Source organism: Podarcis cretensis (genome assembly GCF_951804945.1).
Source record: "Podarcis cretensis genome assembly, chromosome: 4".
Taxonomy (NCBI): Eukaryota; Metazoa; Chordata; class Lepidosauria; order Squamata; family Lacertidae; genus Podarcis; species Podarcis cretensis.
Window position 1 is genome coordinate 10,687,750 of NC_137173.1, and position 26,936 is coordinate 10,714,685.

Below are 26,936 nucleotides of genomic sequence, written 5' to 3' on the forward strand. Positions count from 1 at the left end.
CCATCTCATCCTCTGTCGTCCCCTTCTCCTTGTGCCCTCCATCTTTCCCAACATCAGGGTCTCTTCCAGGGAGTCTTCTCTTCTCATGAGGTGGCCAAAGTATTGGAGTCTCAGCTTCAGGATCTGTCCTTCCAGTGAGCACTCAGGGCTGATTTCCTTCAGAATGGATAGGTTTGATCTTCTTGCAGTCCATGGGACTCTCCAGATTCTCCTCCAGCACCAGAATTCAAAAGCATCAATTCTTCGGCGATCAGCCTTCTTTATGGTCCAGCTCTCACTTCCATACATCACTACTGGGAAAACCATAGTTTTAACTATACGGACCTTTGTTGGCAAGGTGATGTCTCTGCTTTTTAAGATGCTGTCTAGGTTTGCCATTGCTTTTCTCCCAAGAAGCAGGTGTCTTTTAATTTCATGGCTGTCATCTGGAAGCTATGTGTGTGTGTGTGTGTGTGTGTGTGTGTGTGTGTGTGTGTGTGTACACAGTCATACCTCGGGTTACAGACGCTTCAGGTTGCGTTTTTTTAGGTTACAGACCTGCCGAAACCCGGAAGTACTGGAACGGGTTACTTCCAGGTTTTGGGGGTCGCACATGCGCAGAATGCTGACTAGCGCTTTGCGCATGCACAGAAGCGCCGAATCGCAACCCGCGCATGCACAGACGCGCTGCTGCGGGTTGCGAATGTGCATCCCACATGGATCACGTTCCCAACCTGAGCGTCCACTCTGTGTATGTGTATGTGTGTATATTGTGTGTGTGTTTGTGTGTGTGTGTGTGTGTGTGTATGTATGTATGTGTGTGTGTGTATGTATGTGTATATATATATATGACTTAATTTACAAAGTCACCTGCATTTTACCTAGGCTCAGCCCTTTCCCTGAGCTGCGCAAGGATATATTTCTGTGGGATGAAGACTCACACTCTTTATGCATCGCCAGAGAGGCAGGAGGAGCAGACTCGGCCTATAAATCTCTGGGGCTGTTCAAAGCTTCCCAGAGCCAAGGCACCAATCTTAGAATGCAGGGACCTCTCTCAGCCCCCGGACTGTCTTCTTCCTCAGAAGTAACAGCCATGAAAGGGAGAACAGGGAGAGTGAGCTGGCAGCACCTTACGGCCCCGGCAGATGGTTCAACTGTGGGGAACAAAGATTGCCGGCTAACTGACAAGGGGCAATGGATAGGCAATTAATCATCCTCTCCGAAGGCCAATGGGGGGAAGGAGGTGAGTGGTACAGGGGTCTCCATCACAGGCTGCAAGAGCGCTCTGCTACCTCAGCGTTAACACAGGATTACCGGGGGGCGGGGGGGGGGGGAGGTTGCATGCATGTCAGGACACCTCATTCATCATAATCCCAGGGCCATTTTTCATGTTGAAACGAGCCCTTTCAGAAGGCGCCCAGTACAATGGCTACTTTAATCTTGCCCTTGCTGGCCGCATCGCTTCAGAGTCTTGGCACCGTGGCACGGGGTCTTGGATTGGAGAGTTTCGCTGCCTCCTTTGTGAACAAAAGCTTCAATGTGTGTGTGCGTTTGCTCCCTTTTCGTTTCCCACTTTCTTCTTCCTTCTTGAAGAAGAAGAATAGTATGGTTGTGGGTTTTCGTTTTTCGTTTTCTGCTCAGCAAATTCCACTGCAAGCGAGTGAGTGGAGATCTTTCTAGAGATCTGTTCCAGGTACAAACAGCAGAAGCTGTGATTTGGGGCACCAATCCACCAGGTGGGGACGTCTCCCAGGTCAGTCCCACAGAAATGACAGAAGCCTCCCCATGGCTCCCATTCATTTCTGCAGGGCGGGCGCCGGAAAACTTCATTGGCAATTATTAGAGGCCTTACAACTCAATGAGCTCAATTCTATACCGCCAACGGTTCAGGACCTGCTCTCGGACTTTAATAGTGGCTGAATTTTTGAGTGCTGTCCATGTAGAAAGACTGGTCCATTATAAAGAGATTTAGTGGTTCTTAACTGATGGGTGATGTGGTAGTGTTGTATTGTATTATTTATGCAAATTGATTCTCTCTGGAGTTAAAGTTCTGACTGGGACAAACCTTGTTACGTTGAGCTCGTATTTTGCACAATTTGTATACTGTGTTTGTTTGATAATGTGTGGTTTGCTATGCCTAATAAAGGATATTAATAATAACTTCCTTGGCCAAGTGTGGCATTAGGTTGCTGAAGCTAAAACAGCATTCTTTGATGAGCGTGGAATCGTAGAATTGTAGAGTTGGAAGGGACCACTGGGGTCATCTATACCAACCCCCTGCAATGCAGGGATTTTTTGCCCAATTTGGGGCCTGAACTCACAACCCCGAGATTTAAAGGTCTCATGCTCTACTGACTGAGCAAGTGGAGCAGAAGTGCTCAAGGATGAGGGAGATCGAGGGGTTCCCTCTCTAAGGAAGTTTTTAATGACTGATGTTTTAATGTATTTTTAATCTCTTGTTGGAAGCCGTCCAGAGAGGCTGGGGAAACCCAGCCAGATGGGCGGGGTATAAGTAATAAATTATAATTATAATTATAATTATTTGGAGTTCAGGATAAGCACTGCATGAGAAATAATAATAATAATAATAATAATAATAATAATAATAATAATAAGGCGGTAAAACATCAAACATTAAAAACTTCCCTAAACAGGGCTGCCTTCAGATGCCCTCTAAAAGTCAGATAGTTGTTATCTCCTTGACATCTGACAGGAGGGTATTCCACAGGGAGGGTGCCACTACTGAAAAGGCCCTCTGCCTGGTTCCCTGTAACCTCGCTTCTCACAGTGAGGGAACCGCCAGAAGGCCCTTAGAGCTGGACCTCAGTATCCAGGCTGAACGATGGGGGAGGAGATGCTCCTTCAGGTATACTGGGCCAAGGCCATTTAGGGCTTTAAAGGTCAGCACCAACACTTTGAATTGTGCTCAGAAACATACTGGGAGCCAATGTAGGTCTTTCAGGACCGGTGTTATGTGGTCTCGGCGGCCACTCCCAGTCACCAGTCTAGCTGCCGCATTCTGGATTAGTTGTAGTTTCCGGGACTCCTTCAAAGGCAGCCCCACCTTCAAAGGTAGAAGGACTATGGAACAATGGCAGAGCATCACCCTTGCATGGAGAAGGTTTCAGGTATCTCCAGGTATTGCTGAGAATTCCTGTCTAAATATACGGAAAAACTTTCTGACAGTCGGAGGGCCTCCCTTGAGAAGTTGTGGATGTTCCTCGGAGGTTTCTGAGCAGAGGTTGGATGGCCATGTGTCGGTCATGTATGAGATTCCTGCATTGTGGGGGGTTGGACTAGATGACCCTTGGCGTCCCTTACAACTCTGCAGTTCTATGATAGCTTAGGAGTGTCGCTGCCAGTCAGTGCAGACAACACTGAGTTACATGGACCAGAGGTCTGACTCGGGATAAGCCAGCTTCCAACATTCCTGTGCTCCCAATTGCACCAGCTGAACTGAAATAGCTACACAGTTAAAGTCCCCCAAATACCAGAAACCCACTTCACAGAAACTTCACAGAAACTGGCTGCCCCAGTTTTGTGGAACACCGTCCCCATTGAGGCAGGTGCCTGCTATCTGTGCCTTTCAGAAACATTTGCAAACACTCTTGCTTCAACAAGTTTTTCCCCAGTTGGGTGAAAAGGCGTCTCTGCCTTGGGAGCTAACTTCATATTGCTTTCCTCGGTCCAGTATACCTGAAGGAGCATCTCCACCCCCACCGTTCAGCCCAGACACTGAGGTCCAGCGCCGAGAGCCTTCTGGCGGTTCCCTCATTGCAAGAAGTGAGGTTACAGGGAACCAGACAGAGGGCCTTCTCGGTAGTGGCACCCGCCCTGTGGAACGCCCTCCCTTCAGATGTGAAGGAAATAAGCAGCTATCCTATCTTTAAAAGACATCTGAAGGAAGCCCAGTTCAGGGAAGTTTTTAATATTTAACGCTGTATTGTTTTTAACACTTGATTGGGAGCCGCCCAGAGTGGCTGGGGAAACTCAGCCAGATGGGCGGGGTATAAATAATAAATTATTATTATTATTATTATTATTATTATTATTATTATTCCAAACCTATCTTGCTTTCTCGTACTGTTTCCAAAACTATTTCAGTGGTATGGCTGCACCCAGCCTTGCGTCGTCTTTAGGAGTCCATCAATACATTAATCAATAACAATGCATTGGGAATTGAACCTGCTGGATACAATCGGGGAGCAAACACAGCTTGGTAATAAGAGCACATGCTCCAGGTTTTGCAAAGCTGCAACCAGCATCGTACATGACCACTCACTGCTGAGATAAACGGGAGAGGTACAGTAGAATAGGCAGACTAGCACAATTCCTGTTCATTTCAACAAAACACAGGCAGGAGAGATGTGGCTGGACTGCAATAACTCAAGGACCACCTTCCCTGATATGAACCAACCCAGACCCTGCGATCACGATCGGACGCCCTTCTCCATGTGCCTTCTTCATGTTTGGAGGATGGCAACACGAGAACGGGGCCTTTCCTGTGGTGGCTCCCCATTTGTGGGGTGCTTCCCCAGGGAGGCTTGCGAGGCACCAAGCGAAAACATTCCTCTATATCTAGACCTTTGGCCAATTAAACACTCTTTGGCCTTTTAAACTGTGTGCGTGTGTGCAGAGCTATTGTTTTTGTTTGTTATTATGGTAAGTATTTTTATGTTTTTATATTGTAAACCGCCCTGTGATCCTTGGATGAAGGGCGGCAAAGAAATCTAATAAATAAATAAGTAAAATAAAAAAGGCGCTTTGATAATAGAGTGGAACCTTGGCTGTTGAACGTAATCTGTTCCAGAAGACCATTCGACTTCCAAAACGTTCAACAACCAATGCGCAAAGGGCTGCCAGAAATTTCAATGGTGAAAATGGAAAAACACGCAGTGGAACCCGTTCGACTTCCAAGGCGCATTGGAAAACGGAAGCAATTACTTCCGGGTTTCCAGAGTTCGGCTTCTGAAACATTCGGCTTCTGAGATGCTCAAAAACCGAGGTTCAACTGTACTGTACAGGCTTAATACAATGTGTGTGTGTGTGTGTGTGTGTGTGTGTGTGTGTGTGTGTGTGTAAGTAAGAGAGAAAAGTTAAGAGAACATTAATCAGAAAAGGCATATTTTAAACATTGGAGGAAGAAGCACTGAGGCTTCAAACCAAAAGAGATCAAGACCAGATGGCCCTCCTTTAAAGAAAAGAAATAATATTTGTGAAATATTTGAAATCAATTTTTATTGGAGGGATTTACAGTTTTTTTTGTGGGGGAGGGGGAAGAATCCCACAGATTTCCTAAGTAACATATTTCATAGATTCTTTTTAATGTTCCTTTCCTCTTGGCAGAACTATGAAATATTGTCTTGCATATGGGAAACAAATGCTGAGTGGGAAAGGGGAAAGCTCTCAACCAGTCAAAGGCTCCTAGGAAAATGTGTTTCATTTGGTGCCTGCCCCTCTAATTCGGGGCTGCCATCCGATTAAATAATATTGGGCTTTTATTTATTTATTTATTTAATAATCTCTGTCCAACTTTGTAGCCCTAAGAGGCTTTCAAAGCAACGGCAAAAGAAGTTGTCTGAATAGAGCTGTAATAAGATTGCGACTGACATGAACAAAATCAGAATCATAATTATCTAAAAGCAGCAATCATTGGAATAATCAGAAAAGTTCTGCCTAATGTCATGGCAATGAAAATTCATCATGGAGAGGGTTCCATTTTGAAATGTGGTGGGGTTTTTTTTTTTGGGGGGGGGTGTTATTGGGTTGTTTTTATTTTGATTATGTATTTTGTGGTTTTATATTTTGATTTTATTCTGTGAACTGCCCTGAGACCTCTGGGTATATGGCGGTATATAAATTCTATACATAATAATACTAATAATCCTACGGAACTGATGTGAGTCGTATCTCCTCAGATGTGAGTCTCACTCAGTTCAATGGGACTTACTCTGAGGTAAGCGGGCACAGAATTAAGCCCTGAAGAGCACAGAGAGAAATTGTAATTGTAATATGTAATTGTTCAAGCACTTCCTATTTGATTCACTGATTTGAAATAAAAGCTATGGAACGCCCTCCTTTGAGGGGTCCGAATGGCTTATTTCTCTGGGCTGCATAAAAATGGAAGAGGAATTAGACCAAAGGCCTATCGAGTCTGGCATCCTCACAGTGGCCATTCAGACATCTACTGGAAGCCCAAAAGCTGCACCCGAGCACAACAGTTTAAGTGTCTTAGTGTGAGGACACTGGGGTGTGTATGTGTGTACAAAAAACCTCACCACTTCCTTACAAAACAAAAGCAAAGATTGCTGGGGGGGGGCATAGAAATAAAATGATGCATGTATGCAGGTGTTCTGGCACCTCTCAGCAAAGCTCTGCTGCGTCTCTGGCTCACAGCAAGACCCTCCACGGAGCCTGAAGGGGACATCCTTTAGAGAGTCTCCTCATGAGCCAGAGGTGCAGCAGGGCTGTGCTGAGGCTAGAAGCTAATGCATGGGAAAGCCATCCTATCCTTTCTGCTGGTACACGGTATAAGGCCTGGAAACGATGCCTTATGAGGAACGGCTAAGGGAGCTGGGCATGTTTAGCCTGGAGAAGAGGAGGTTAAGGGGTGATATGATAAAGGTAAAGGTAAAGGTACCCCTGCCCGAACGGGCCAGTCTTGACAGACTCTGGGGTTGTGCGCCCATCTCACTCAAGAGGCCAGGGGCCAGCGCTGTCCGGAGACACTTCCGGGTCACGTGGCCAGCGTGACATCGCTGCTCTGGCCAGAGCCAGAGCCTGAGCCAGAGCCGCACACGGAAACGCCGTTTACCTTCCCACTGGTAAGCGGTCCCTATTTATCTACTTGCACCCGGAGGTGCTTTCGAACTGCTAGGTTGGCAGGCGCTGGGACCGAGCAGCGGGAGCGCACCCCGCCGCAGGGATTCGAACCGCCGACCTTTCGATCGGCAAGTCCTAGGCGCTGAGGCTTTAACCCACAGCGCCACCTGCGCTGTGTTCAAATAGCCATGTTCAAATATATAAAAGGATGTCACATAGAGGAGGGAGAAAGGTTGTTTTCTGCTGCTCCAGAGAGCAATGGTTCCAAACTACAAGAAAGAAGATTCCACCTAAACATTAGGAAGAACTTCCTGACAGTAAGAGCTGTTCGACAGTGGAATTTGCTGCCAAGGAGTGTGGTGGAGTCTCCTTCTTTGGAGGTCTTTAAGCAGAGGCTTGACAACCATATGTCAGGAGTGCTCTGATGGTGTTTCCTGCTTGGCAGGGGGTTTGACTCGATGGCCCTTGTGGTCTCTTCCAACTCTATGATTCTACGTGTATCCGAGAGGCAGAGCTGAGCTGCAAGGAAGAAGGCTCCCCTCGCCTCAGCTGAGCAGCCTCAGCAAGTCTCTGGCTGGTAAGGAGACCCTCCCTAGAGCCCGAAAAGATCCTCTTTGGGCTCTGAGGCGGGTCTCCTCACAAGTGACTGGGAGAAGCCACCGAGAACACATAACACCAGTCCTGAAAGACCTACATTGGCTCCCAGTACGTTTCTGAGCACAATTCAAAGTGTGGGTGCTGACCTTTCAAGCCCTAAACAGGCTCGGCCCAGTAGACCTGAAGGAGCGTCTCCATCCCCATTGTTCAGACTGGACACTGAGGTCCAGCTCCAAGGGCCTTCTGACAGTTCCCTCACTGTGAGAAGAGAGGTTGCAGGGAACCAGGCAGAGGGCCTTCTTGGTGGTGGCACCTGCCCTGTGGAACTCCATCCCATCAGATGTCAAGGAGATAAACAACTTTCTGACTTTTAGAAGACATCTGAGGGCAGCCCTGTTTAGGGAAGTTTTTAATGTTGGATTGTGCTTTTAATACTCTGTTGGGAGCCGCCCAGAGTGGCTGGGGAAACCCAGCCAGATGGGCAGGGCATAATTAATTAATTAATTAATTATGATAATGATGCTAGGACTCTCCAGGGTGCTCCCCATTATACATGATTTTTCATACATGCACAGGAGTCCGGACCAAACCCCCACATAAATAAGTCTGTACTACTAGTACAAAGATCCATTTGTGATGAGTTCTGGCACTTTTTCTTCTAGAAAAAAAGCACTGTATGTAGGATCTCATAGATAAAGACTTAATCCGTCTCACTTCTGTGGCATGCCTAACAGCGGAGGTCCCTGAACTTATTTGCAATCTGGCTTGCAGAGGTTTGGGGCCCAATTTTCATGACGTGACTAACCGGTTATGCCTGTGAAAGAAGACGACATAAGAGATCAGAGCCCCACCAAACTTGAAGCATGGGAAGTCCCAACAAAATTTTTATAATTCAGGCAGAATATTTGGACTAATTGTTATGTATTTGTATAATTTGGAATATTTAATGTGATTTGATTGGATTGTTAAAATGGGAAACTTAATAAAAATGATTTATAAAAAAAAGAAAGAAGACGACATAAGATATCTTCTAATGACTCTTGAAGAAACTCCGTTTAATTTTATCTCGTGTGCCTCAACAAAGGAACGCAGCTACAGGCCGTGAAAAACTCACAGAAACTTACGGAATGACATATTTCTGTAACTGGGAATTGACTTGGTCTTTTTCTATATGCTTGCAATTGAACGGGCTTAGTGTGAGACCTGCTGATGTACTAGCTGAAATCCATAAAGAAACCTTTCTTTAGAAAGAAAGAAAGAAAGCGTGGATCGTGATGACGCCAGGGTACCACGCGTTGGACAAGGAGAGGAGAAGGCTTGCCATTTTCAGGGATAGCCTTGTGTTTGCTATAACATGTTGTTCCTGCTTGTTGCCTCTGAAGAAGCTGACGGACGGGTGTCTTGCTGACACAAGCACATCCGTCCGCCAGCGCTGTCCCAAGAGCCACTTTGTTCATCGCTTCACAATAACAGGAGGTCTGGCGTTAAGAAAGCAGTTCGATCCACCCACAATAGAAGAAGAAAAAGAAGAAGAGGAGTTTGGATTTGATATTCCGCTTTATCACTACCCTAAGGAGTCTCAAAGCGGCTAACGATCTCCTTTCCCTTCCTCCCCCACAACAAACACTCTGTGAGGTGAGTGGGGCTGAGAGACTTCAGAGAAATGTGACTAGCCCAAGGTCACCCAGCAGCTGCATGTGGAGGAGCGGAGACGCGAACCCAGTTCCCCAGATTACGAGGCCACCGCTCTTAACCACTACACCACACTGGCTCTCACAGCAACTGGGCTTCCATCTTTCACACACATAAAGGAAAGAATGAAAACATAGCGCCTTATAAAAAACATGGAAATGAATGCAGATCAAGGAGAAATGCCACAACATTGCCATCTCGGGCCCAGAACGGAACGGAAAGCGATCTTAAGGCAAGACTTTTTTTAAAAAAGAGACGTTCAGTTCTGAAGCAGGAGAACCAGCTGCTGAAGGCCTGAAGGACCCTGCCCGTGCCTCTATCCACCTGGCTTGGGGTGGGGCTTGGCAGGCTTCACAAGGACTGCAGCTGCTTTTAAATTGTTTTTAATTTTTATCTGCGTTGTCTTAAATGAGACCATCTTGCCTGTGAGCCCTGGGCGAGCTGCACCCTGCCTTGCTGGCCTTTTTCCACCTGGCCTGGGAGAGTGGAATGCGGACTGACTCCAGCTACAAAAGCTGAAGCTGATGAGTGGAGTTTTGTTGACTGGGGGTTGAGAGAGAGCTGTTGCTTGCTGTTACTGATATTATTGTTGTATCTTAAGTTTTAAATCTTATGATAATTTGATAATTATGTGGAAATTGTTTCTATTTGGTTGTGTACTTTTTGATGTGTTTTATTTACAGTGGTACCTCAGGTTACATACGCTTCAGGTTACATACGCTTCAGGTTACAGACACCGCTAACCCAGAAATAGTGCTTCAGGTTAAAAACTTTGCTTCAGGATGAGAACAGAAATCGGGCTCTGGCGGCGCAGTAGCAGCGGGAGGCCCCATTAGCTAAAGTGGTGCTTCAGGTTAAGAACAGTTTCAGGTTAAGTACGGACCTCCGGAACGAATTAAGTACTTAACCTGAGGTACCACTGTATTGTTTATGACTTCAGTTATGTTTGTAATTATGTAAAGCTTGTCATGTTGTAAGCCGCCTTGAGCATAGTTTCAGCTATGGAAAGGTGGCATACAAACAAAATGATGATGATGATGATGAAGCAGTGCTTGAATCCAAGGCCAGAATATGACACGGCTTTCAGACTCTGAAAGGAAAAGCAGCACATAAATGCACCACTTCACATGCGCTGCCGCTCTGTAAACAATGGAATCAGTAATTGCTTACTATGGCACACCAAGGGGAAAAAACCAGTGCATACGTTTAGATGTGCAGATGGGGAAGGAGTTTCAAGCATGTGATTATATGAACTGCCTCTGAGAAGCCCCTCAGGAGAACTGGCCATTTTCTCACCCAGTTATTGTACCAAAAATGAAAGATAACCAGCCTCAAACAGTGGTGTTGGCACTTCAAGGTTTGTGTGAAGTCTTGGCCTCCTCAAAAAACACATTGCAATGGGAGAAATTGGAAGGATCTCAAAAGAGAAGATAGACAGGGACTGGAAGGTGTTTAAAGGATACTTGCAAAACCATATTGAAAAATCAGAACTCCTATTAGAATAAACAAGTTCCGTTTTAAATACTGAAATACTAAATAAGATGGATAACGATGTGTAATAGAAAAAGAAGCATGAAATTAGGTTAAAGGTGTGTGAAAGAAAGTAATTGAAGTGGAAAGAAATTGCAATTGAGTAGATTGGAAGTCTAACACAAAGGTGGGGTGAGGGGTGGTGGATGGTGATGGGGAAAGGAATTATCTGTGGGACTGAATGCAGGTATGTTTGAATATTTTTAAGGATTGTATGAAACGTATGTTTAGAAAGTAATGGACTATATGGAATTGGCTGAGATGACTGGCAGAATCCGGGACCAGGGAGAAGAGTCAGTGGAAGAAGATTGGAAAAAAATTAAAGTATATCTTCAAAAATATTGTAAAATTAAAGACTGTTAGAAAGATGTTGGAAAAAGAAAACTAGATGGTTTTGGTTGAAATGACATAAAGGACTAAGTAAAGACGAGTTGATGAAATTGACAAAAAGAGAGGATGTTAAATTGTAATATATCATGTTAAACTACCTAAATGAAAATAAGGTTGGAAGGATTTGCTGAAATAACGATCTGAATTAGAATACAAAATTGGGAGGTGAGAGAGGTCAAGGAAATAAGTAAAGGAAGAAAGTTATGCAAAGGATTAATTAGTTTTTTCTATTTTTATTTTTCTCTTTTGGCGTTGTTATGTCTTTTTGTATTTTGTATTTTGTATTTTGTAATTTTCTTTTCTTCTTTTTGCTATTCTTAAATTTTGAATAAATATTATTTAAAAAAAGTATGTTTAAATGGGGACGCAGGTGGCGCTGTGGGTTAAAGCCTCAGCGCCTAGGGCTTGCCGATCGAAAGGTCGGCGGTTCGAATCCCTGCGGCGGGGTGCGCTCCCGCTGCTCGGTCCCAGCGCCTGCCAACCTAGCAGTTCGAAAGCACCTCCGGGTGCAAGTAGATAAATAGGGACCGCTTACCAGCGGGAAGGTAAACGGCGTTTCCGTGTGCGGCTCTGGCTCTGGCTCTGGCTCTGGCCAGAGCAGCGATGTCACGCTGGCCACGTGACCCGGAAGTGTCTCCGGACAGCGCTGGCCCCTGGCCTCTTAAGTGAGATGGGTGCACAACCCCAGAGTCTGTCAAGACTGGCCCGTATGGGCAGGGGTACCTTTACCTTTACCTATGTTTAAATGCTTGTATATTCGCAATATGTGTGTATTAATGCTGAATTATTTTAACAATAAAAACAACAACAACAAAAAACACATTGCGGGGAGCCGAAACGGCCTCGGCCTCTAGAACTTGGTCCGCCTGTGAACAACTCCCCTCTCTCTTGCGCTGAAAACCAAAGGGCGGAAACAAGACCCACTGAGCGATGACTACAAATACCTTCCTCGCAGCTCTCTCCTTTGTATCCCGGGTTGCAAATACAAGTGCCCATGATACAGGTCCCGTGGCTGTTGCAGGCGACGTCGATGCACTGGTTGGTTGGCACGTCGCATTCGGCTCCTTTCCACCCACTGTGGCACAAGCAGCGCCCTTTCATATACTGCCCATTGCCGCTGCATAAGACCGGGCAAGATGCTGAGAAGCATGGAAGAGGAAACAACAAGAAAGGCAACAGTTAAAAACTTCGTTCGCAAGGGGCCAAGGACTTTGCAAGGATTTAATGGTTTGCGTTTTATTAGAATCGCTCCTACTGATAGAAGGGATGCGGGTGGCGCTGTGGGTTAAACCACAGAGCCTAGGACTTGCCGATCAGAAGGTCGGCGGTTCGAATCCCCGCGACGGGGTGAGCTCCCGTTGCTCGGTCCCAGCTCCTGCCAACCTAGCAGTTCGAAAGCACGTCAAAGTGCAAGTAGATAAATAGGTACCACTCCGGCGGGAAGGTAAACGGCGTTTCCATGCGCTGCTCTGGTTCACCAGAAGCGGCTTAGTCATGCTGACCACATGACCCGGAAGCTGTATGCCGGCTCCCTCGGCCAATAAAGCGAGATGAGCGCCTCAACCCCAGGGTCGTCCGCGACTGGACCTAATGGTCAGGGGTCCCTTTACCTTTACCTACTGATAGCCATCCTTACCTGTTTGGAGCACCTGCCTGTTGTTTCATGAGCAGCTGCTCTGTTCAGGTGGGACTCCAAGGGGCTAGTTATTGGGCTTTTGAGAAGTCGCGGCAATTATTAGCCCCCTCCCAGCCCATGTGCATAAAGGTATCTATTCCCATGCCCTATATTTTCACATCGTCTTTCCCATTAATGGCTCATGCGGCATCCTGAGGTCAGCTGTCCCACGCCTGACCTAACAACTGGCACAAGCCTGCCGTGAAAGGTTTCTGGGGATGTTGAATCCAAAGCTTCTGCCAAAACTCACAACGTCTATTAAGCCTGAGATGGGTTGTTATTCCATTGCCTCTGCTGAGAGAGCAGCTGCCTTTGGCTCTGCTCAGCTGTTCCCCAAGAGCAGCTGTTCCTCAGGCTACCTGAATGGTTTCCATCCCAGCTGGTCATTCTTAGTGACTGCAGCTTGCTTGTTTTCCTCCTCCGTCCCCATACCCTTTTCCTTTTGTGTGTGTGTGTCTTGCAATAGAGACTGTAAACAAATGCTGGGAACCTTTTTGCGGTTATGAGAACGAGCCACAGCAGCCCTTGGGTTCTTTGAGAGGCCTACATGAATGATTCTTAGCAAAGCACAGACCTCGTTGTTTTGCGTGTTTCCTATGACAAGCCTCATACACTTTAAACTATTTTGCACTGGCTTGCTTCATCCTCGGTTTCCGTGCAAAGCCTTCAGGAGCATTGCAGGCTATAGCTGCAGCAAGCGGGGGGAAACCCCCACAAACCTTTTGACTAGCCATCTTTTTTGAAGGTTTGGCTTTGTGGGAACTTCAGGTAAAGAGGTTGCTTGGACTAGTCCTGGCTCCTGGGTGCCCTCTCTCCCTCCAGTAATAATAATAATAATAATAATAATAATAATAATAATAATAATAATAATTTTTTATTTATACCCCACCCATCTGGCTGGGCTTCCCCAGCCACTCTGGGCGGCTTCCAACAAAATATTAAAAAACAGTAATGCGTCAAACATTAAAAGCTTCCCTAACCAGGGCTGCCTTCAGATGTCTTCTAAAAGTCTGGTAGTTGTTCTTCACTTTGACATCTGGTGGAGGGCATTCCACAGGGCCGGTGCCACTACTGAGAAGGCCCTCTACCTGGTTCCCTGTAACTTGGCTTCTCTCAGGGAGGGGACCTCCAGAAGGCCCTCAGCGCTGGACCTCAGTGTCTAGGCAGAACGATGGGGGTGGAGATGCTCCTTCAGATATACTGAACCGAGGTCGTTTAGGGCTTTCAAGGTCAGCACCAACACTTTGAATTGTGCTTGGAAACGTAAAGTGCACCAGGGCAGGCTCTCTAGGACAGGGACAGGCAAACTCAGCCCTCCAGATGTTTTGGGACTACAATTCCCATCACCCCTGACCACTGGTCCTGTTAGCTAGGGATGATGGGAGTTGTAGTCCCAAAACATCTGGCGGGCCGAGTTTGCCTGTGCCTGCTCTAGGATAACCTCTGAGGTTCAGGCAAGGAAAAGAAGCTGCTCAGAGGCCACCTTATGTTGACAGGAGGACAAAAAGGGTCAGCCTAAGCTCAGCCAGCTATTGACAGAGCAGTTGCTGGAGAAACAATGGAACATAGTCATTGCTAAGCTTCTTGGACCAATTCTTTCCCCAAAGGGCAGTGCCCTTGATGGGTCATTGTTCTGTTTGCTCACATGCAGAAACCAAAAGGAAGGGGTGCGTATGTTTGGTGGGGGGCAGGGAGGAGTGAGGCCTGTAGAGTCCCAGATAGATAAACCCAAGATAAACCTAAAAGTATGGATAAATGTTTATAGACTAGGGGGTGGGCTCCGAATCCATCCTTGCCCTTTGCCTGGAAACCCTCACCCCACCCACAAGATACAGCAGGGACAGTAACAAACAACAACAAAAGTTAACCCAAATCCCTACCTCGTCCACAGTCGGGACCCAGGAAGCCGAGAAAGCAATGGCAGGTCCCAGAGACACAGTCCCCGTTCCCGTAGCAGTTGCTAGGGCAGTTATCCACTGATTCTGCGGGAAGGAGAAACAGAGATGACCAAAGAGTGTTTGAAGGAAAAGCAAAGGACATCAGTCATGGGAGTGGAGAACATTTGTTAAAAAAAGGTAGCGTAATTCAACAGCAAACTTCTAATGATAGGAGAATATATTTTGAAAACCGAAACAACAACACTGAACTCATTCTCCGCACCAGATGACGGAGCAGAAAGCATTCCTATATAAGGGTGACAGCAATTAAGTACGGTACGCTAAATGCTAACGATTGTGGATTTCTCCATACAATTCCAGAGAAGAGAGAGTTCTATGTGCCCAGTTTTGCAGGAACAGCAGGATCCCTTGCATTAAAACAAACCTGTGGGCACTATATATGTGCCAAGACGTCCAAGCTTGTCGTAGGAACATAAGAAGCTGACTTATACTGAGTCAGTCTATTTAGCCTGGCCTGGTGTTGGAAGTGAGAGCTGGACCGTAAAGAAGGCTGATTGCCAAAGAATTGATGCTTTTGAATTCTGGTGCTGGAGGAGACTCTTGAGAGTCCCATGGACTGCAAGAAGATCAAACCAATCCATTCTGAAGGAAACCAGCCCTGAGTTCTCACTGGAAGGACAGATCCTGAAGCTGAGGCTCCAATACTTTGGCCACCTTATGAGAAGACAAGACTCCCTGGAAAAGACCCTGATGTTGGGAAAGATGGAGGGCACAAGGAGAAGGGGACGACAGAGGACGAGATGGTTGGATAGTGTTCTCGAAGCTACCAGCATGAGTTTGACCAAACTGCGGGAGGCAATGGAAGACAGGAGTGCCTGGCGTGCTCTGGTCCGTGGGGCCACGAAGAGTCAGACATGACTAAACGACTAAACAACAACAACAACAAGTGTTGTCTACACCAACCGGCAGCAGCTTTCCAGGGTTTCTTATAACTTGAGTCCATTGGTTTGGGTCCTACCCTCTGGAGCAGGAGAAAACAAGCTTGCTCCATCCTATATGTGACATCCCTTTAGATATTGGACAATGGCCATCATATCTCCTCTCCAGTCTCCTCTTTTCCAGGCTAAACACACCCAGCTGCTTCAACCGTTCCTCATCAGGCTTGGTTTCCAGACCCTTGATCATCTTATAGCAATAAATGTAATTTTATTATATAACCCCTGCCCACCTGGCTGGGCTGCCCCAGCCACATCTTGGTTGCCCCCCTCTGCACACATTCCAGCTTGATAACATCCTTCTCAAATTGTGGTGCCCAGAATTGGACACAGTATAACGTGTGGTCTGACCAAGGCAGAATAGAGTTGAACTATTACTTCCCTTGATCTAGAAACAAACAAACAACAACAACAACAACATCTTATTATTATAGCCCACCCATCTGGCTGGGTTTCCCCTGTAACTCTGGGCAGCTTTCAACAGAACATTAAAACAGAATAAAACATTAAACATTAAAAACTTCCCTAAACAGGGCTGCCTTCAGATGTCTTCTAAAAGTAAGATAGTTGTTTATTTTTTTGACATCTGAAGGGAGGGCATTCCACAGGGCGGGCACCACTACCGAGAAGACCCTCTGCTTGGTTCCCTGTAACCTCACTTCTCGCAGTGAGGGAACCGCCAGAAGGCCCTCGGAGCTGGACCTCAGTGTCTGGGCAGAATGATGGGGGTGGAGACGCTCCTTCAGGTCTACTGGGCTGAGGCCGTTTAGGGCTTGAAAGGTCAGCACCAACACTTTGAACTGTGCTCAGAAACGTACTGGGAGCCAATGTAGGTCTTTCAGGACCGGTGTTATATGGTCTCCCAGACACCAGTCTAGCTGCTGCATTCTGGATTATTTGCAGTTTCATGGTCACCTTCAAAGGTAGCCCCACATAGAGTGCATTGAACTATTCCAAGCGAGAGATAACTAGAGCATGTACCACTCTGGCGAGACAGTCTACGGGCAGGTAGGGTCTCAGCCTGCATACCAGATGGAGCTGGTAAACAGCTGCCCTGGACACAGAATTGGCCTGCACCTCCATGGACAGCTGTGAGTCCAAAATGAACTCCAGACTGTGCACCTGGTCCTTCAGGGTCACAGTTACCCCATTCAGGACCAGGGAGTCCTCCACACCTGCCCGCCCCCTGTCCCTCAAAAACAGTACTTCTGTCTTGTCAGAATTCAACCTCAATCTGTTAGCTGCCATCCATCCTCCAACCGCCTCCAGACACTAGCCTTTGGTTGATGCAGCCTAGAATAGCATCAGTTTTTTTTGCTGCTGCATCACTCTGTGGACTCATGTTAAGCTTGTGGTCCACCAAGACCCCCAGATCCTTTTCACGTGGACTGCTAGTAAGCCTGGTGTCCCCCAACTTATATTTGTGCAGCTGCTTTCATGCCAGAGACATTCCCAGCCACCGGGGATTAGACCTGGGACTTTCATGCAAAGCAGATGCTGTCCCACTGAGCTGTAGCCCTTCCCCTTAACAGATCAACAGATTAGGATACTTGCCTAATTGTTTATTTTCTTACAGTGCATTTATTTATTTTAGCAGATTTCGACTTCGGAGGACGTCAAAGTCAATTAACGGCAAAGAATCAAAAAGCTGTATCGAAATCAGAGACATCCAGCGCAACTCTGAGAAAGACGACATCCATAAAGCTGTGTAGTTATTTATATAATTCAAAATATCTATGTAGCAGAACTCCTGCTTCTTGCCTGAGCAGGCAGCATTAATTTATTCCATGTACGATGTAATGCTTTTGCTAAATAACTCCAGAAAAACCAGAAACATACAGTCTTCAAACTGTTCCTAGCACTTCGTTTTGTTTTAATGACAGCTCAAACTATTAGTGTTTACAATTTGCTTTTAATACAGAAAAAAACACACAAGGCTTATTAAACACACTTCTTTTTTTTTTTTTACCCGCGAAGAGAAAATAAAGATCATTTTGTTGATTTATTCGCCGACGTTTGCATGAAGACAGGTACGGCAGTGTGTGTGGCATTAGGCGAATGATAAAATAGCATAGTTCGTTTGAGTCTATTGTTTCTGGTTCACACTCCATGCAATGTGTCTCATATTAAAATAGGATGTAATTATATAGGAGCGGCCTTAACTTAGCTAGATCTCTGTGTGTGTGTCCCACTGAAACAAGTTAGAAACAATGGAAGCGGTGAGAAAACAACTCCTCTCTTTTAAAGACCTTGATTCAGGTCTTTGCTGCAACTGAGCCATTTCATAAACCTCTCACAAAAATTAACCATTGAACTATCCAATAAATGAGGTCTTAGAAATATGAGCCTTTCTAGATGATGCACTGCTTACTGTGAGGCATTGGTCACTGTACTCTGACGTAAAAGATATTCGTACTGGGCCCACAATAGAAAGTGTCCTTTCATACTGCATCACGGTGTGGTACGCTGGTTTGACATCATCTGATAGGAAGTGCCTACAGAGGGTGGTGAATACAGCACAAGATATTATGGGCTGCCCCGTGAATCTGCTGGAGGAAATAGCGGAAGAACGTTGCCTCAGGAGAGTGAGGAAAATTCTCAGGGATGATTCACACCCTGGCCGGCACTTTCTTGATCTCCTGCCCTTGGTCAGAAGATATAGAAGCACAATTAGTCGCACCAACAGGGTAAAGAACAGCTTCTATCCGTGGGCTGTTAGGCCACTGAATGAAAAGATAACAACAGCGCAACTGACTTTTGGGTTTGGTGGGTGTGCGTCAGTAAACGAGGGGAATTAAGGCTAAGAGAGCTGAGTGGGGGGTGCTCGTGTAATCTCACTGTATACAAGTTGTTCAAGTGACAATAAAGTTTTTCAATGATGATGATTTCAAATTACTTCATCTCCAATAAAAGGAGAGGGGTACACGCTGCTCCAAAGACAGGTCTAAACTTGTAAGACGAACCCTGCTGGGTTAGAACAAAGGCCACAAGGATCTAATTTGCCCAAGATCACAGGGATTTGAATCCAGCTTAGAATAATAGAATAGTGGAGTTGGAAGGGGAACCAAGGGTCATCTAGTCCAACCCCTTGCAATGCAGGAATCTCAGCTAAAGCTTCCATGGCAGAAGGCCGTCCAACCTCTGCTTAGAAACCTCCAAGGAAGGGGAGTCCATAACCTCCCAAGGGAGACCGTTCCACTGCCGAACAGCTCTTACTAGGTGTTAATCCAGCAGTTGTTGCTTTTCTCCTTTTTAAAGGACTGTCGGCTGAATAGAGCAGTGTGCATGCACACAAAAGCTTATACCAAGAACAAACTTACCGTATTTTTCGCTCCATAAGACACACTTTTTTCTTCCTAAAAAGTAAGGGGAAATGTCTGTGTGTCTTATGGAGCGAATGTGTGGCCCCTGGAACCAATTGCCCAGGGGCTAAAAGCAGATCATGCTTTTTTTTTTTTTTTGAAAGAGGAAAGTGGGTGTTGAAACAAAGCCGCTGATCGTTTGCCAATCGGGGAGAGAGATAAGGGAGGCTAGAGATAAAGGAGGCTGCCTGGGAGTGGGGAGGTAAAGGCAGCAAACTTGCAAAGGGGGGAAACAGTAAGACTAAAGCAATGAGGAGAGAAATTAGAAGAAAAGGAGGAACAAAAAACTGCTCCAGCTAAGGAAAAGACACTAAGGTAAACAAGAGGGAAGGGAGTGTTGAAAGGAAACAGCTGATCGGTGGGATCCGAAGAGATATAAGGGACACTAGCAGAGGCTGCCTGGGAGGGGGGAGGTAAAAGCCCATGGATCCTCAGGATTTTTGCATTGGGTCACCCCAAATTCACCATCAGATCACATGTCTGTGGCCACAGCATGAACCACAAAAATCATACATCCACTGTTTCGTTTAGAATAGTTTTCCTCCTCTAAAAACTAGGTGCATCTTATGGCCAGGTGCATCTTATGGAGTGAAAAATATGGTGGTTGGTCTCTAAGGTGCTAATATATATATATATATATATATATATATATATATATATCTCAACTGCGTCAGACCAACATGGCTATCTACCTGAATCTAGAGCATTTTGAGGCGCAACTTGCGCGGAGCAAACATCTACGGGCACCACGCTGACTACTCCTGTCTCCTTAGCGACACACCTCTCAGGGCATCCGTTCACGGCACTGTGGGAGCCTGTTTAGCCCCCCACTACCCACAATGCAGACCCCGGAGACAGCAGAGTCATGAAACACTTGCCAGCTGGCAAGCAGCGAGCCTGATATAGTGCGGCAAGCTTGTTAAAGCTGCCTTGCCCTGTCCTGCAATTACCCGTGTGAATTACTTTTTCTCTGGACAAAATGCAATTATATATATTAAAGAGATGGACAAATTGGCTGGTCTCCCAATAGATCTTCCTCCTCTCCCTCCCCCACCTGGCTTTCAGATTAATTATCCACCCTCTTGGGTGGGCCAGCAGAACAGCCGATGTTGCAATATTTCTTCCTTATTTATCTACGGGTAGCATCATGCCTAATTACTAGGGGTCTCTCTCTCTCTTGGGCTAGAGGCCAAGGCAATGCCTTCCCAACACCAGGCCTTATTAGAGGCTTTGCTAATGAAAATGCATGTTAAGAGTTACATATTTTATAGCCTCTGTGCTTTGCTCGCGGCTCCCCAGGCATTGAGGAGTGAACAAGCCGGCGCCAAGGAGAAACAAAACAAAACAAAACCCAAGCACTGCGAATTTAGCAGGGCAGCAGCTAGCATGCAGTTAGAACCAGCAGCACTTTCCACATTATGATGGAAGATTGGGGATAATTATGGAAAACTGATTTAAAATTTAAAGACTGTTCCCTGTTGAAGGAGAATTATATGAAGATGATGTACAGATGGTATATGACACCAGTGCAGTTAGGGAAAATGTACAAAGCTAGTTCAAATATATGTTGGAAGTGTAAGGAAAAGGAGGGGACATTTTATCACATGTGGTGGGATTGTAGCGTAATTTTAAAAAATTGGGAAATGATATACAATGAACTGAAGAAAATGTTCCACTTAACATTTGTTTAAAAACCTGAAGCATTTTTGTTAGTGATTGTTGGGAAAGACCTGCCCAAAAAACTGAAAAACATCTTCATGTATGCGACAATGGCCGCAAGAGTTCTAATAGCACAAGGATGGAAGACCGAAGAAATCCCAACTAAAGAATCATGCCAAGAAAAACTGATGGACTAAGCAGAGCTGGCAAAATTGACACATAAGCTACGGGACAAGGACGTGACTTTATAGATGAATGGGAACCCTTTACAAAGTATTTGAAGATGCAACAAAATGAACTGCACTCCTTGGCAGGTTTCGAATAAACATTCACAAACTTTTTATTGACAATAATTAAACAATTTGAGGATTTATATATTTTTATAACATGCAGAGAACTGTATTCACAAAGAAACCAAAGAATGGAACTGAGGGAAGTCGGGGGTGGGGTGGGTTTTGTGTGGGAGGGTGGGGGGGAGGAAGGAAAATGGGGAAAAATTAAGGATGACATGTTTTTGGACAATATGTTTTGTTTAAATCTTTAATAAAAAATTATACAAAAAGAAAAAAGAAAAAAAAGAACCAGCAGCAGTTTCCAAGGAACAGATCTTGGCTCTGCTTTGTTCCTGCAGGTGAAAGGCCAGCTAACCGCTTGCACCACCTGTGTCCATGTTTTTGCAACAGCAGCCACGCCCCACCGAAACCAATGGGCTTCTGGACTGCAGAACAGCCAAAATGGGCTCAGGGCAATAGATCAGCTGCAGTACTCCGGCTGCTCTCCTTCCTCCTGGTTTCCGTGTTGTGGTGCACAACTGGCTGGGGACACTGCAAAAGTGCGTTATTACGTGCCACCAGCCAGAAGGCAAACTTGTACCATGGGCTTTCTGGAAGCTGCGGCCGAATGAATCCTAACTCTTGCGTACCTTTGAGAGTGAAGTCAAATTGTTGGGAGGTTGCAGCATCTGCTATGGCTGCAGAGAGACGCCAGGCCCATTGGCCAGCCAGCTGTGTGTTACAAAGATGTCTGCAAATGTGATATTAAGGCTGGCAGCATCAACCCTGCTGTGAGGGAATCCCTTTCTGATGACTGAAAGTGCCTACAGATATGTAATGAAGGTGCCTGGCGAGCCTCCCTGGGGAGAGCAGCCCACAAACGGGGAGCCACTACAGAAAAGGCCCCATTCTCATGTTGCCACCGTCCGGACGTCTCATGGAGGAGGCACACAAAGAAAAGCCTCAGATGGTGATTGCAGGGTCCGGGTTGGTTTCTATAGGGAGAGGCAGTCCTTGAGTTACTGCAGTATTGAGCCATTTAAGGCTTCATAGGTCAAAACCTGGGCTGGGCTGGATGAATCCCAAGCCGGAATTAAGATTGCCGGAAGAAATATCAACAACCTCAGATATGCAGATGACACAACCTTGATGGCAGAAAGTGAGGAGGAATTAAAGAACCTTTTAATGAGGGTGAAAGAGGAGAGCGCAAAATATGGTCTGAAGCTCAACATCAAAAAAACAAAGATCATGGCCACTGGGCCCATCACCTCCTGGCAAATAGAAGGGGAAGAAATGGAGGCAGTGAGAGATTTTACTTTCTTGGGCTCCATGATCACTGCAGATGGTGACAGCAGTCACAAAATTAAAAGACGCCTGCTCCTTGGGGAAAGGCGATGGCAAACCTAGACAGCATCTTAAAAAGCAGAGACATCACCTTGCCAACAAAGGTCCGTATAGTTAAAGCTATGGTTTTCCCAGTAGTGATGTATGGAAGTGAGAGCTGGACCATCAAGAAGGCTGATCGCCGAAGAATGGATGCTTTTGAATTATGGTGCTGGAGGAGACTCTTGAGAGTCCCATGGACTGCAAGAAGATCAAACCTATCCACTCTGCAGGAAATCAGCCCTGAGTGCTCACTGGAAGGACAGATCGTGAAGCTGAGGCTCCAATACTTTGGCCACCTCATGAGAAGAGAAGACTCCCTGGAAAAGACCCTGATGTTGGGAAAGATGGAGGGCACAAGGAGAAGGGGACGACAGAGGACGTGATGGTTGGACAGTGTTCTCGAAGCTACAAACATGAGTCTGACCAAACTGGCAGTGGAAGACAGGAGTGCCTGGCATGCTCTGGTCCATGGGGTCACGAAGAGTCGGACACGACTAAACGACTAAACAACAACAAAGGTCAAAACCAGCACTTTGAACTGGGCCTGGAAATTAAGTATTGACATACGCTCAAGCCAACTTGCCCTCGTGAGCAACCAGGCTGCTCAATTCTGCACCAGCTGAAGTTTCAGAACCATTTCAGAGAAAGCCCCACATATAACATGTTGCAGTAATCTAGCCTAGAGGTTACCGGAGCATACAGCATTGTTTTTGACTGTTGGTTTGTTTTGTTTTGTTTTCCCTCTTTGCTTTAAAAAATAGTATCTACATATCTTGGTCTTCCTCGTGAACACAGAGATCCCTCTCTAATTCCTTTGTGGCTAAGGCTGTGTGCACCTCACCCCTTACTCCTGGGTCCATTATGCTCCCACTACTAGTGTCTGAAGCCAAGGGGACTTGCTTTTTAAGTCACAGTCCATAGGTACCCTGCAGCTTCCTGAGAAACAATGCTGTTTGATGTGCTTACCCTCAAGCCAGCTTCCAAACGATTAGAAAACGAAAGCTGTGGTTCAGCTGAGGTGTGTACAGTTCAGGCAACTGTTGCACATGCTCAGATGATGGCTTCAGTGAACCGGGTTTGGAGGGGGGGAAACAATGCATGTCAGGGTGAAGACATCCACACCCTCTCTCAGGTGTGAAAAGCAACATAAAAAAAGCAAATTGGGACACAGCTGGGGGGAAGGGGGGGAAAGAGGGAGGACGACCTCACTGCCTTTCAAGCCGCTAATGGGTACATAGCAGAAGTTCTGGCTCTACAGATATTGGGACTCATCACCCGAGTTCTCTATTAAGCTGTTAAGAGAATACATTGCAGAAGGATAAGGTGATTTTTGGTTTAAGTTAATTACGTGTTGAAATAAATTCAGACAAGACTCAAATTTTGGTTTGGTTTTTGGCAGAATTTAGGCCACAACTTTATTGATTGCAGAAAGTGACTGGTTGCATAGGCTCTGGTTCGACTAGCTCCCTGCCATGCAGGTAGCGCTGACCCAGGGCACCAGCAAAGGTCAGCCATGGGTGAACACCTGGATAAGCAGAAAGCTGGGAGCACGCTATCTCCGCCACCCAAATGCCCTCCTGGACTCAGGCACGGGCACAACCTCCTCTCAGGGGTTGACCAAACCATTGAGTCCCTGGATTCCTTTAACGGAATACCCTTCACATAGGGATGGCAAGAGCGTTCTCCCATCCCTATCACCCGAACCAGAGCCTATCCGCAACCTTACAAGTTGTGACGATTTGTTATGCGGCAGGCGAAACCCAAATGGCAACAGCCCATCAGCCAAGTAGGGAAAATTCCTGCCGTGCCCCTGTCCCAATGACAGACAACACACGATGGCATAGCAAGGTCAAGTGCAAAGCCCTAAAAGTAGGGAGAGGTGGGCGGGTGTTCCGAATGCACGCGCCGAAAGAGGAAGCTCTGGGTTACGTGCATGGGCCTCGAACTATATATATATGTATATATATATATATAGATATATAGATATATATATATCTATGGGACGCAGGTGGCGCTGTGGGTTAAAGCCTCAGCGCCTAGGGCTTGCCGATTGAAAGGTCAGCGGTTCGAATCCCTGCGGCGGGGTTCGCTCCCGCTGCTCGGTCCCAGCGCCTGCCAACCTAGCAGTTCGAAAGCACCTCCGGGTGCAAGTAGATAAATAGGGACCGCTTACCAGCGGGAAGGTAAACGGCGTTTCTGTGTGCGGCTCTGGCTCTGGCTCTGGCCAGAGCAGCGATTTCACGCTGGCCACGTGACCCGGAAGTGTCTCCGGGCAGCGCTGGCCCCTGGCCTCTTAAGTGAGATGGGCGCACAACCCCAGAGTCTGTCAAGACTGGCCCGTACGGGCAGGGGTACCTTTACCTTTACCTATATATATATATATATATATAAGAAATATATTTGGAGGTCTCAGCACTGACTAGTTTTGCTTCCCTGCACATCTGTCACAAATCAGCTCATGCACGTATTGCCCAACTTGTCCGAATGATGGAAACTCAGCTCTCTGCCACCACCCTACAGATAATGTGGCAAAACACAGTTAATACTGATTGATGAAGGCAAGGGAAGCCCAGCAAATGAATGATAATTTCTCTGGAATCACGAGGCCACGTCCTCAAAACTCTTGCTCTGTCTTATTCCTTTTCCGTACCTTCTAATGTTGGTCATTTATCACCCATGTCAGTAAGCTGGTTGGTGCAGACACCCTTGCCAAGCAGAATACTTCGTCTACGCTTCTGCAGAATCAAAGACACGGTTCTCGAGTGTAGGCTCAAAAATGTGGGCAATTAGAAAAAGGACTTGATGCCTGTCCCAAATTTGATGCATTTGTCCCAAAATTGCTGCTGTGTTTTTTCTTTCTTTCTGGTATTGGGAGAACTTTCTTCTTGGGCCTAAGTGCCTTTAAAGATAATGGCCATATTAAAGCAATTATTCAATAGTATAGAGCAGCAGTCAGCAAACTTTTTCAGCAGGGGGCTGGTCCACTGTCCTTCAGACCTTGTGGTGGGCCGGACTACATTTTGAAAAACAATATGAACAAATTCCTGTTTTTGTTTAGTCGTTTAGTCATGTCCGACTCTTCGTGATCCCATGGACCAGAGAGCGCCAGGCACTCCTGTCTTCCACTGCCTTGGTCAGACTCATGTTCGTAGCTTCAAGAACACTGTCCAACCATCTTGACCTCTGTTGTCCCCTTCTCCTTGTGCCCTCCATCTTTCCCGACATCAGGATCTTTTCCAGGGAGTCTTCTCTTCTCATGAGGTGGCCAAAGTACTGGAGCCTCAGCTTCAGGATCTGTCCTTCCAGCGAGCACTCAGGGCTGATTTCCTTCAGAATGGAGAGGTTTGATCTTCTAACAAATTCCTATGCCCCACAAATAACCCAGAGATGCATTTTAAATAAAAGCACACATTCTATATGCTGATTCCTGGATCGTCTGCGGGCCGGATTTAGAAGGCAATTGGGCCAGATCTGGCCCCTGGGCTTTAGTTTGCCTACCCATGGTATAGAGTGTCACACCTTGATGTGCATTACAGTGGTACCTCGCGTTACAGACGCTTCAGGTTACAGACTCCGCTAACCCAGAAATAGTACCTCAGGTTAAGAACTTTGCTTCTGGATGAGAACAGAAATCGTGCTCCGGAGAGCATGCACCGGCGGCGCGGCGGCAGCAGGAGGCCCCATTAGCTAAAGTGATACTTCAGGTTAAGAACAGTTTCAGGTTAAGAACGGACCTCCGGAACGAATTAAGTACGTAATCAGAGGCACCACTGTATCTCTGACCAGACCAGGAGAAAACCAACAACACAGGAGCAAGAAACTGAGGTACCACTGTAGTTTAAAAATGGGCAGAGGACAAGAATATTATTGGTACAAAAATGGAAACAAGAAGAATTACCAACGAAAGAAGAATGGAGGATGAAGTTGATGGACTACGCAGAATTAGATAAACTAACAGGAAGGATTCGAAACTGGCGGGATCAGAGATTCCTAGGAGACTGGAGTAAATATATGAACTATTTGAAAAGTAACTGTGATGAACAGATTACGCTAGTAGGACTGCAAGAAGTTTTGTAAAGTGGATTATTTGAAATACTACAAGAAAGACTATGAAGAGAACTATTAGTTAAGGACAATTAGATGTAATACAGAAAGTAAGAAATGCAGAAGAAGTGATAAAAACGGAAAATCACCAGAGGTGTTGACGGAAGTCCAAAATATTGTATAAGATGAGAAGTTATGTTGTATGACTGTTGGAACGGATATGTTAAAAAAAATTGATAAAAATGTATATAAAAATGAAATAAAAATGGGTGGGGGATGGTTAGGGAAATTCATGGAAGATGAATTAGTCATGGTGACTGTATTACCTCTGCTATCAGACACATTGTGCCTCTGAAAGCTATTTTCTGGGAATCACAAGCAGGAGAATGTCACTGGACTCATGTCCCGCTTGCAGGCTTCCCATAGGCATCTAATTTCCCGCTGTGAGAAATGAAGGCCGGAGCAGATAGGCCTTTAGTCAGATCCAGCAGGATTCATCTTATGTTCATCAGCAAGAACATGTGCCTCAGGACCACAGAGGTGGGAAACGACACAAAGGGAATCAAAGGAGCGGAAAGGGGGCATGCTTCAATTTAATTTCAGAAATCATCCTAGTTAAACTGGGATTCAGGAGC

The 26,936-nt window shown here is 46.1% G+C and overlaps 1 protein-coding gene across 10 annotated transcripts in view; it reads right to left on the reverse strand.

Annotated features, from left to right (window-relative positions):
• TENM4 (teneurin transmembrane protein 4) overlaps positions 1–26,936 on the reverse strand; it is a 649,734-nt gene that overhangs the window by 145,699 nt on the left and 477,099 nt on the right. For all 10 annotated transcript variants that reach the window (XM_079973241.1, XM_079973246.1, XM_079973247.1 and 7 more), the window contains 2 exons: positions 14,566–14,667; positions 11,955–12,149 (listed from right to left, as the gene is read on the reverse strand). In XM_079973241.1, coding sequence (XP_079829367.1) covers positions 11,955–12,149; positions 14,566–14,667 — 297 coding nt within the window. The remainder of the gene's footprint in view (positions 1–11,954; positions 12,150–14,565; positions 14,668–26,936) is intronic.